At 29.1% G+C, this 12,945-nt stretch overlaps 1 protein-coding gene across 1 annotated transcript; it reads right to left on the bottom strand.

Annotated features, from left to right (window-relative positions):
* Nucleotides 1-564: 564 nt before the first annotated feature.
* Nucleotides 565-12,734, bottom strand: LOC109817994 (protein NRT1/ PTR FAMILY 2.13). The gene is made up of 4 exons (XM_020383364.3): nucleotides 11,887-12,734; nucleotides 11,206-11,423; nucleotides 2,721-3,301; nucleotides 565-1,565 (listed from the first exon to the last, which is right to left on the bottom strand). The coding sequence occupies exons 1-4, from the start codon at nucleotides 12,077-12,079 to the stop codon at nucleotides 755-757; spliced, it is 1,803 nt and encodes a 600-aa protein (XP_020238953.1). The 5' UTR covers nucleotides 12,080-12,734; the 3' UTR covers nucleotides 565-754.
* Between the last annotated feature and the right edge of the window lie 211 nt (nucleotides 12,735-12,945).

Below are 12,945 nucleotides of genomic sequence, written 5' to 3'. Positions count from 1 at the left end.
TGGATATGATTTTACAATGAATTATTAATTAGAAACAATATACTTTTTTATTATTATTGTTATAAAATATTTTTATCCTTTTGAAAAGTTCTTTTTAAAATTATATTTTTACTCTTTTGGAAAGTACTATATGAAAGTATACATTTATTCTTCGATATATTTCTAAAAAGTACTTTCAAAAAAAGTAAAAATATATTTTTAAAAAGTACTTTTTAAAAGAGTAAAAATATTTCTTTTCTAAAAGATATTTTTTGAAAGTATATTTTATCTTCCAAAAATATATTTTTAAATCTTTTTTTGGAGTTAAGGATAAAATATATTTTTGAAAAGTATTTTTTAGAAGAGTAGTTTTTCTCTTTTAGAAAATACTTTTAAAAAAATATATTTTTACACAAAAAATAGAGAATAGATTAGAAGAAAAAGAGGTAATTGAGATGTGTTATTAATTTATGGAGATATATTTAACAATAGCCACACTTCTAGCTATAAAATATAGCCAAAATTAAAAACTCTTTTTATTACTTGTATATATGTCAAATCTTCATGTACAACGACACTCGGTCCTAAAAGTAATATGAAATCTTTTATTCGTATATTTATAACTTTTGGGGAGAAAAAAAAAATCTTTTCAATTTATTTATGAATAGTCTTCATACATATATAGAGCACCAGGATCTTTATCTTTAACTGTATGCTTTGGGAGATCCAATTCAAGTTGCACTTCACGAGTTTCATCTTGGAGGTTCACACTCCTCTAGTACTGATATCTTCTAGCAACATAAATAAAATAAACCATGTTTAGGGTGGCTAACCCTCCTATGAGGTAGTAAAAGTAGTCTATCCTCCCATCATTTATGTTATTTGTCAACCAATCAGGATGGTTATGTGTTTTAGTAGCATGATGAACTATGTTGACTAATATGCTGCTCACATAGTTGGACACAGCAAAAGAACACCAGAACAAGGAATTGCCAATGCTTCTCATATGCTCAGGAAATTGCCTATTGAAGAACTCAATTTGTCCAATTGCACTGAAGGCCTCATTGAAACCCAACAGGATCAATTGTGGGGCCAACCAAAACACTGACATGGGAGCAATTCCAAGTGGGGTTGGATTTGAATTTGCCAAATCCCTTCTCACTTTTTCAACAAAGCCAGCCACAACCATGGAAAGAATAGAGAACACTATGCCAATTCCAATTCTTTGGAAGATAGTGATGCCACCTTCATGTTTGGTAATTTTTCTAAGTTTTGGCACTAGGATTCGGTCATAGAATGGGAGCCATAAAGCTATGGTGATTAGTGATATGACTCCTTGTGAGCCAGCTGGGAATTGGAATTTGGGTCCAATGTGTCTGTTCATTTTCAATGCTTGTAACACAATAAATGTTCCCTGTTGTGTCATGGGTGTGAGACTAAGGATACCTGCTACCCAAACTGGGATGATTCTTGTTATGCATTTAACTTCTTCTACTTGTTGGATGCTGGCAACTCTCCACTTACTTACTCTGCTCCCATCTGGGTTTAACTCACCTTCCATTATTAAAGCAGCTTTGTTCAGGACCCTAGCACATGAGACATTAATTAGCCTATGTAAAATTAATATGTGGAAAGCTTTCAATTTTGGGCTCATATCCTTTCATATGACTATTATATAGTGAAATCTCAATCCTGAATTAAAAGTGAGACGAGATTTAAATTACAATAATAATAATAATAATAATAATAATAATAATAATAATAATAAAACTATAAGATTTTAGTGGTAAAAAAAATTTCACTAGAGAGAATCTAAGTGAAAATTTCATAGAGAAAATCTATTCCTTTCAATTATACATGTTAGTGTTAATGTTTGTTTAGAAATCGATTAAATTAGAAAGTGTTAAATTATTCTTTTGGTCTTTTATTTTATTTTATTTGTTCAATTAAGTCTCTTTAATATTAAATGGTCTAATTTTATCCATAAAAATTTTAAAATGATGCAATGTGGTTCTTTTAGTCTGAATGAGACATACAATGTTAAATTTTTGTGTGGATAACAATACATGCCATTTTTTATTATGCCACATGTACACAAAGTTAGTATTGTATATTAATCTCAATTTGATAGAAAGGACCTCATTGCATTTTTTTTTTAAACTTAAAAGATCAAATTTAGCATTTTAACAATAGAGAAAGTAAATTGAATAAATTATATAAAATGATAGATTAAAAGAGTAATTTGGTCATTAAAAAATTCTTTTTTTTACCTCTTCATTTTGTGAAAATATTTTTTATTTTCACTTTCAATTACAAACGTAACACTTTATGTTAACTTCATATCCTATTTTTTAAAAGATTGTATTAAAAATAATGAAAAAAAAAATTCTTTATTTATTTTGTATTTTTACTATTTCTTATTTAAACTTCTTAGAAAGAAAAAAAATAAAAAATAAAAAACGTTTTCTCAACCCAAATGATCCCCTCCCAAAAAAAAGCTAAAAAAGATATTTGCCTTCTTTAATCCATCAAAATACCATTTCACATGATCAAATTTGTTTATAGTAAAATAATCCAAGCAATTTGTCCAGACATTTCTTGATTTTCATATTACAAATGTAATATCATTAGGCAATGTTATAGTTAAAATAGAATAGAAGTGCTTACATCTATAAAAATTTTATTTTAATGGACTCTTTAATGAACTTTTTAGTTTCAAAAATGACAAAAATATATCTAACCTGAATTGTTTGGTTAAAGGCAACTTTGACAAAACAGTGGTCCCTGTAAGTGGCGGATCATAGTAAAATCCATCTAGCTTCTCCTCCTCGCTCATTGGAAGGTTGAGCTTTCTCTTTCTATAGGCAGCCACAAGAACTTGTGCAAAACCAGAAAAAATGCTTCCTTCTGGAATCACATACACATAAAGCCTTGTGCCCACAAAGAACATAATCACAGAGCAGAACATGAAAAACGTTGGTATCCCAAACCCTATCTTCCAACTCACAGTCTCTTGTATATAGACCACCACTGTTTGAGTGAACAACAACACCATTGTGAAGGTGGTATAGTACAAATTGAAGTAGCTATTGATCCCTTTCTTCCCTTCATTTGTGGTTGGATCAAATTGGTCCACACCAAATGGAATACTGCATGGCCTCACCCCTGCGGAGCCTATGGTTAATAGGCAAAGTCCCAAAAATAGAACACTCATTTGATAGTTGTTTGCTTTAACACAACGACTAGATGCTAGTTGCTGAGGGGTACAAGGTGGAGGATGCAACTGAGGGAAACATGATGTTAAAGTCACCACCATCAGACCCTATTTCACAATATTCAATTCAAAAGTTAATTAAAAAATTTGAACAATACGAACCATTAGAGTTAGTCTAAAAATTAACCGGATAAAAAAAACTTAGATTTGATTCTCATCACTATCATTTTTTTAATTTCTCCTATCTTTGCCATATTAGAAAAATATTTTTATACTAATTTTATTGTATAAAATTGATGAAAGTCCAAGTAAAATTGAACTTGATCTTTTTAAATAAAATTTGTTCAAATAACATAATTAACCAAAAAAAAAGTTAGCTTTATTATTACATTTCACATTACTGAAATAGTTTATAATTTTACATGTATATTGTAACATCCCAAGTATTCGAAAAATAATAAAGGACGCTTTAGTTAAATTTGCTTCATAAAATAAATAAAATATGCTTTTGGAAAAAAAAAATGGGTTTTGCTAATATGAGAATAGCTTTTATAAAATAACAGTAATAGTATATGTTTCTTGAAATTAATTAAAAGATTTTTTATTAACATGAGAAAGGTTTTGCAAAAATATTTTATAGTATGCCTATTTTAGGCCATGTGTATTTTAATTATAAAAGGAAAATAAAGTGTTTTGGCAATGGGTTAATTTCTTTAACTTGAAGGGTATATATAGTTTGGTTAGGAAGTTTTAAAAAAGGGTTAGGGTTGTATTTTTTTTTTTTTTTACGTTTTAAAACTTACACTTCTCTCATTGATCTCTCTCTTTTCTTTCAAACGTAGGAGAACGCAAAGATCACAATAGATCATCTTAGTGATCCCTATCTTTCTTTTAGCATTTTTCAAGGTAAGATAGAATATTTCATTTTAGGATGTGAGATAATTATTGAGTACCAAAATTAGACTTCAATCTCGTTATTTGTATGTTATGTTATTCTACGAGGGACTTTAGGAGCCCCCTTTATTTGATTGAATAGATGAGATAGTTATTTATATGTTATATACTTGTATTCAGAAAGATAACAAATAAAATTGTCTAATACAAGGCTAAATAATAAATTATTATCCATGGATCTAACTTTAGTAACACTTTGTGTAATCACAATGAGACAATAAAATGAATAGCATCCATTAAACATATAATGGGAATATAGTAATACTAATAATCTTATAAATTTTGTGGTTAAACACTTTTTTGATAATTCACTCAAAAGGATTATCTCTCTCATGTAGAAGTGAGGTTATATTTCTCTAAAAAAACTTTTTGTTTTTGGTTTCTCAAAAGCTATATCAAAACAACAGAAGAAATAAACTTTTATAACCAAAGTTGATAACTAAATGAGTGGCCTAAATGAAGGAGAGTTTTTCTTCTTTTCCTTTCCATTGTTTTGTTATAAAAACTCTCGTACTTTATTTCTTATTTTATTTAGTATTATATTTCCTTTTTTTCTCTTCTCCACTAAAGAAGGAAAATCCATCAATCCCCTTTTCTAATTTAGGTGGAAGGCTCCAATAATCCAATTGCTCCTCTGCAAAATTCATAATTGTCCTTAAGTAAAGACTCGGTCATCATATCTTAACTATTATCATTCGTATTTCTTCTTACATATAACTTTCAACCACTCCTTCTTATGATCATCCATCATAGCTTTTCCATAAGATCATTTGGTTTCCTCCACCAATTAGTAACACATACTCCATAGTAGGATATTTGTTTGTGGTTTAGGCATCCTAAGTGATCTTCTCAACTGAGGCTCTTGATCATTTTTTGCTCTGTCCTTATAATTTGCATCCATATCATCATGAATACCATCTCTTCTATTACCATCAACTGCTTCTTCAATAAAATCATTACCAACTTGATATTCATCTTCTACATCTATTGTGTTTTCTATTACATCTCCCCCATAAAGTTCTAGAAGGGTAATATGATCCTAGTTGATTGGATTTTCTCTGTAAGTAATTAACTTTACACCCTTTTGAATATCTTTAATATTTTGGTCTTCAAAGAAAATAACATTTCTACTTCTAATGATCTTTTTTCTTGATAGGATCCTATAATCTATTTCCAAATTCTTCATTTCCATATCTCATGAAGATGCATTCCTTTGACTTAAAGTCAAGTTTTGATCTTTCATCTTTATTATAAAAAACTTGTTTAGAACATCATCATTTAGTGGGGTCGAATGAGATAAGTTGATAAAATCAAATGTAGTCATGATAGCTTCACCCCAAAAACTCTTAGGTAATTTAACATGGGATGACAACGTTCTCACCCTTTCAACAATAGTTATATTCATCAATTTTGCCACTTCGTTATGCTAAGGAGTCTTTGGAATAGATTGTTCATGTTGAATTTCATTATATGCAATAATGTCTGAAAGCTCTTATATGTTATCCTCCATTTTTAGTGCGAACACATTTTAACTTTCTACTAGTCTCTCGCTTAACACTAGCATGAAATTGTTTGAATACTACAAATACTTGTTCTTTTGTTTTGAGGATATATGTGCAAACCTTCCTAAAATTGTCATCAATTAAGGTCACAAAGTACATTGCACCTCCATGATTACAATTGGTCATTGGATCTCAAATATCATAGTGTACCAAATCTTAAACATTGGGTCTCCTATGTGGGGCCTTGTAGCAGAAGGAAGCTCTATGTTTCTTTCTAGCCAAATGATGTATACATGGTTTAAGAAACATATTTGTTCCTTTCAAACTTGTCAATATATTTCTTTTGCTAGAATTTAAAGGCTTTTTTCACTCATGTGTCCGAGCCTATTATATCATAACTCAATTAAGGAGTTTTCTCCAAGAGCATTAACACACCCTTTATTGACTTTATCTTCTATCACATAAAACTTCTTATTTTCTTACCCTAGGCTATCACTAAGGAACTTTGTGTAAGCTTCTGTTTCCTCCCCCCAAACACACTAGTATGCCCTTATTTGTCTAACAATCCTACGAAAATTAAATTAAGACGCATGTCAAGAACATGTCTCATGTCTTTCAATGTTAGGCAACAACTAGTATTTGTTTCTAAGGAAACATCCCCTTTTCCCATAATCTTGGATGTTTTATCATTTCCCATTCTTACATGACCAAAAACACTACTTGTGTAGATGGAAAAAATCCCTTTGTTAGGTTACATAAAATGATGCACTGGAATCCATGACCCAACAAATATCTTGTGATGTCAAATTAACATAACCAGTAACAAACAAATATCTCCTCATTTCAATGAAAAATGGTAGCAACTATTTTACTTGCATCACCATTATTTGTTTACTCTTTTGATGAGATTCCTGCATTCCCTCTTCGTGTGGTCTTTCTTGTGACAATAGTAGCATTCTACATCTCTTCTTATCCTCAACCTTCCTCTAAATTTATCTCTTGATTTGCCCCTTGAATTATTCCTAGTGTGCATTTCTTGTTGATACTTCTTCCACGATATTTTGTGACAAGTGCCTCAAACTATGTTGGCATCCCTTATTTCTTCATTATTGATTCTTCATTAAACATGTTATCTTTTACTATGTTTAATTTTAGAACACTTTGTGGAGCTAAATTACTCAATGAAACCACGTGTGTGTCCCAATTGTTTGTTAAAGAGCTGAGAAGCAATAATGCTTGTAACACATCATCAAGTATCATCTTCATATTGGTGAGTTGATTCACCAATCCTTGAAAATTGCTTAAGTATTCAAAAACACTTCGAGTCTCCCTATACTTGAGGTTCACTAATCGTCAAATCATGGAGGCTTTATTAAACATTTTTTCTCTCATACATAGACTCTAGTTTTGTCCACAATGTGTTCACAATAGTTTCTTGTGCCACATGATGAAAAACACTCTCGTCTATCTATTGTTTGATTTTTTTTGACAATTTTCTTGTTTATTATAGCCCAATTAGCATCAAACTTTGCATCAAGTTTCTTCCCTTCATTTTGCAAAGGTTCGTATAAATCATGTCTTCCATTCTAGGCTTCCAAATGAAGTAGTTTGAAAAGGTTAACTTAATCATCATTGTTTAGGGTTTAGGGTTTAATCATCATTGATGTTGTCAAGGTTGACTCTTTCATTTGTGAAAGACACAGTAAAACTATATAATGAGTCAAAGCTTTGATACCACTTGTTGGGAAAGATAACAAATAAAAATGCCTAATACAAGGCCAAAGAATGAATTATTTCCCCTAGATCTAACTTTTCCCACACTTTGTTTAATCACAATGAGACAATAAAATGAATAGCTTCCATTGAAAATATAATGGGAATACAATAATAATAATAATCTCACAAATTTTGTGGCTAATTAAACACTCTTTTGATAATTCACTCAAAAGGACTATCTCTCTCACATAGAAGTGAGGTTATATTTCTCTCAGTTTTTTTTTTTATTTCTTATAAGCTATATCAAAACAATGTAAGACATAAGCTTTAATAACCAAAGTTGATAATTAAATGTGTGGCCTAAATTAAAGGAGAGATTTTCACCTTTTCCTTTCTATTATGTTGCTATAAAAACTATTGTACTCTATTTCTTATTTTATTTAGTATTATATTTCCTTTTCTTTCTCTTCTCCACTAAAGAAGGAAAACCTATCAACTTGCTTCCTTGTTGCTAGGTAGGGGACATTGAGAACCCTTGTTTGATTGCATTCAACATGAGAAATGTTGAGTATGTTTCTCTATAAGGGACCTTAAGAGCTCCTTATTTGATTGCATTCAATATGTTACTCCTTCTATTATCTATTATAAGAAAAAAATATTTTTTGCTCTTAAATATAAACAAATTTAATTACTTTTACATCATTTAATGATATTTTTTCCCTAAAATATCCCTCCTTTAATGCATGACCATTTTGTTGCACTACTTATTTTAGAATTTTTAACAAGGAAAATTTAGGAAAAATCATATGGGAGTAGTAAAATTTAATGCAAATAACCAACTTTCTTAATATGCGTAAAATTAGTTTTTTTTTGTGGGCATATAATAGATAATAGATGGATGGAGTAGATGATGTCAATAAAATGTTTCCTTAGCTTGTGTTTGATGTGAATTGTGTTGTGAATATGACATTTGATGAGAAATTGGTATATTTATAAATTTTTTAGGAACCCTTAATTCTTGTAGGAACTCTTATTGTAGACCAATTTGGAGATTAAGGCAATTGAGTGATGTTTGTGTAATTAATATATGATTTGAGTAATGGATGGCATAAACGAGTATATTAGACTTTAATTTTTGGTTTGATTGATTAGAATGATTTGACAATTAGATTGATTGGATAATTAAGTTAAGGATGAGTTGAAACCCTTAGGTTAAGCTTTATTTTGTATTGGAAGTTGTGTGCCTAGCTAAGCATATTATATGACTAAATTAGATTTTGTGATATAGAGAATTGTAGTTGAATGTTAGTTTTTCAATAGAGTTGGAATCACTCAAGTGAAGTCTACAAATCAAGTTGTGATCAAATAAGTAAACAAATGTTAAGTTGTCTCGTATTTAGGCTTAAATATAACAATTTTGTAATCTTTTAGTATGGTATATGATAAAATCAATTTTTGAGGTAAACATAGAAGTTATATATAATTTTCTTAACTTTCTAAAGAAATTGAAATCAACTTAATAGTATAAATATAACTTTAAATATAGTGTTTCAACCACATTATGTCATAGAAAATTAAGATATCAAAAGAGAGTTTGTGAATGGTGATGATGAATAATTTTACCCTTTAAGTAATTAATATTTTTTGATATACCTATATCAACATTTAAAAAAGAGAAATTATATTTAGTATTGACATAATTTATGCTTACAAAATAAAGGGGGTTAATTAATAATTCAGTTACAACCTTATATATCAATATAAATTCGTCTCTACTAGTATATATATTTAAGATAAAATAACACTATAAAAAATTCATTATTAAGATATTTTAATTAAATTAAACAATGTAATTTCTATAAATAAATAAAAAACAATAACAATGTAACATAAAGAAAAAGACAGGGAATTAGTAGAACCTTGTATCAATAATTGGAATTTATATTTAATTCGTTCCTGTAGATGGGATTGAAGTGGTCGGCTCTATTTCATTCTATCAATTTCATCATCTACCTTCTGTCCTTTTCTTTTTTATGTCACTGTCAATTATCTATTTCTTTAGAAAATACAATTGCGACATTCTTGTCTTAACTTTTGGTTGTTAGACTAAATATTTTTCTTAAAAAAAACAATTAAACCGGAACAATCAGTTGATCTACTTACATTTGAGTAAGAACTTGACTAATTAGCCCATTAATTACTGTAACAACTAAAAAGTATTTACGGAAAAATTACTAGAAAAATATTAAGATTATGGAAAATACTTTTATAATACATGACATGTATTATTCCAATATTTATATTTTCATTAGTATTTGATTAAAAAAATATTCACTACTAGAATTTCTCTTATTACATGCGACTTTTCCTGCGAATTTTTCTGCGAAATTTTATTTGCAGATAATACCTTCGTGGATAATATATTTTTGCGAATTTTAAAATTCGCAGGAAATTTTCCTGCGAAATTTCTTGCGAAAAAAATTCGCAGGAAAGTTTCCTGCAAAAAAAAATTGCAGGAAATTTTCCTGCAAAAAAAAAATCGCAGGAAATTTTCCTGCAAAAAAAAATCGCAGGAAAATTTGCAAGGAAATTATTATAAATTCTATATTTTAAGAATTCATAATCTTTTATTTTCATGCCTCATACATAATCTTTTAAATTCTAAGATTGTAGATTACAAGCCTAACACTCAAGCATACAATTCAACTTGTAAGGTAAGTGTTATTCCAACTTATATACTCTTTAATTGTTTTATTTTCAATCGATGTGGGACTTGAAGATTTTTTAAAATATTAAACTTATTAATTTAAATATATTTTTTATTTTTCCTGCGAATTAAAATTTGCAGGAAAATTCACAGGAAAAGTTACCTGCAAAACTTTTCTACCATTTAGTAAACATTACTTGCAAATTTATTTTTGCAAGAAAATCTGCAAGAAACAAAATAAAATTCTTACAATATTTTCTGCAAATTTTTACCATGAAATTTTTTTTCTATGATTATTAAAATTGTAGCAAAATTTGTAAGAAATATCTGTAAATTATTTTTTGTAGGAAAATTTGCAAAAAATTTCTGCGAATATTTTTTTGCAGGAAAATTCGCAAAAAGTTTCTGCAAATACTTTTTTGCAAGAAAATTCGCAAAAACTTTCTACGAATATTTTTTTGCAAGAAAATTTGCAAAAAAATAACACTTTTCTAGTAGTGATTTGTTTCCTTTAATATCTTGTGATGGTTTTTGAAGATATAATTATACTAAAATAAAATATTGAAGAAATAAAAATGTATATACAATACTAGATACCATTTTATATTTTAATTTTTAAAATAATCAAATTTAAATTTTAAAATATTAAATGTAATAGATAATTTTGTTTCATCGTACTCCATTGTTAGCCACCCACCATTACTAATGTATTTTATTGTCTTCAACTGCATGCGTTAGAAACTGTCGTAAGAACATCACGAGTTATTGCGTGTATTTTAACAAATATTATAATTATAAATTGTTAATATACTTTTTATATAAAAAAAAAAAGTGATTGTATGTTAATAAACCTTACAAACATTTGTTAAGAATTGGGTCATAAATAAATTTTATTTAGTTTTAATAGTTTTTCTCTAAGTTCTTTTTTTTACATAAATGACCAAAATACTAACAAAAAAAAATTAAGAATTAAAAGTAAAAATCAGTAAAAATTTCAGAAATTAAAATTAATAAAAGCTGCTATTTTTTTTTTAAAAATTGACAAAACTAAAAAATTTATTTAATTCTGAATTTTTTATACTAATTAAAAATGCAATTGATAAATTTGACTGAAGGGAGAGATAAGTCCTTACCGAAAGGGTAGCAAAGGATGCCAAAGCTATGGTACAGAAGCGACCAATATAGGCGTCAGAAATGAAGGCACCAAAAAGAGGAGCAAAGTTTGTGACACCAAACCATATACTAACAATGTTAGCAGCATAAACTTGGTCCAAGTGAAGTTCTCTTGTTAAATACACCATAAAGTTCGCAAATAACCCAAACACTGCCAACCTCTCAAACGTTTCATTCCCTGCAACGTTAACAAAAACCAAAGAAAGAAAATTAATTATCATTGCTGATTGAGCTTTGTTTCAAATGAATCCACATTGCTTACAGTTACAGGAGACCATTAAGTAGTGTAGGATAGCAAATTTCTATAGTTGTAATAATTATTATACGAAATGTATTTGAATTTTTTAATTTATATAAAAATACTTGATTATATATCATGGAAAACTAAATAAACAGGATTGTAAAATAATTTTCCGGTCGAAAAACATGTCGCACATCATTCACACAATCAACTAATCAAAATAGTGGAAATGAAGATTGGATGAATCGTTTGTTTCTCCTTAATACAACTAAAAGTATGTATTCATGATGTAAATTGTAATTAAATCTTCGTCCAACAGTTGTCATTCATGAAAGTGTGAACCATGAAAAAATTGGCATAATTAAGAAAAAAAGAAAAAAGCTAGAAAAGAGAAATGGACCCAAAATAAAAGATACAGCCTTCCAGCCTCCACGGTGGTTCTTGGGGTTGGTAGCTGATGATTGAGAAGCAGAGTTAGGAACATTTGCAAGGGTTGGACCGTTTTGTACACATGAAGAATTAATGCAACTTGCAAGGCACCAAGAAGAGGAAGATTGCTTAGTCTCATAATTCTCCTCCATAGCCATCATCATCTTCTCACTATCCTCACTCGTTTGTTCTCTAGCAAGAATGTGCTCTCCTCCTCCACTGTGTATATATGACGTGGTTTTGGCGTTAATTCAATACTATCTCAAGGACTCGTATCGAGGCATATTAAAAAGTCTGTATATGCTTTAAATTCAGCTTGTTGGGTTTATGTGCTAATAAGGAACAAGCGTTTACACTTAACACTAAAGAGTGAAGACCCTTATTGATATGCACAAAAACAAAGATAAGTTGAAAGGGGCAAGCGATGTTTTTTAGGTGCCATAGCTTGGTTCTAAATTCTTCTAATGAATCTCGACACATAATGAGACTTTTGACGTGTGCAACGCCGAGTCTACCGACTCATGCACAAGCCTTGTGATTAATATTCTGATTGATAATTGCGTGCTGTGTCTCTGTGTTTTGTTATTGTCAACGGTTCAGTGTGGGGACCACGCAATGACGTACCAATCTTCTACTATTTTTTTGTTTTACTAAGGATACCTTTCAATAAATGATTGAATGAGAAAAAAAGAAGCATATAAAGATGAAAAAGTAAATCGGGTTGAATTTTTAACAGTACTAAAATTTGTAAACTTTTATGCATGCAGCTCGAGTTGAAACTACAGTAGATCAAATTGACTAGTGAGTTATAAACAGATGTTATATATGCCCATTAAATACTCAAATCATGTAACTATTATCAATCTATTTGAAAATTTTTCTATTAAGAATATAAAATATTTTTGGTAGAGAAGCTTAAACATGGTAGGGAAAGATTGATAAAGAAGTTGTGATCAAATAAATTTTTCCTTGGTTTGTGTATCCTTTCATTTGATGAGAGTTACGCAAGCTTTGCAGGCACAGTTCACAT

The sequence above is a fragment of the Cajanus cajan genome, chromosome 3 (genome assembly GCF_000230855.2).
Source record: "Cajanus cajan strain Asha chromosome 3, NIPB_CcT2T_4, whole genome shotgun sequence".
NCBI classification, from domain to species: Eukaryota; Viridiplantae; Streptophyta; class Magnoliopsida; order Fabales; family Fabaceae; genus Cajanus; species Cajanus cajan.
The sequence above is the reverse complement of the archived record's forward strand: the minus strand, read 5'-3'. Positions and strand labels throughout refer to the sequence as shown.

Coding starts and splice junctions, on each gene's coding strand:
- LOC109817994 (XM_020383364.3), bottom strand. CDS start 12,079: ATGATGATGGCTATGGAGGAGAATTATGAGACTAAGCAATCTTCCTCT. Junction 3,302..11,205: donor CATCCTTTGCTACCCTTTCG/GTAAGGACTTAT, acceptor ATTGTGAAATAG/GGTCTGATGGTGGTGACTTT. Junction 1,566..2,720: donor CCTTTAACCAAACAATTCAG/GTTAGATATATT, acceptor CTCATGTGCTAG/GGTCCTGAACAAAGCTGCTT.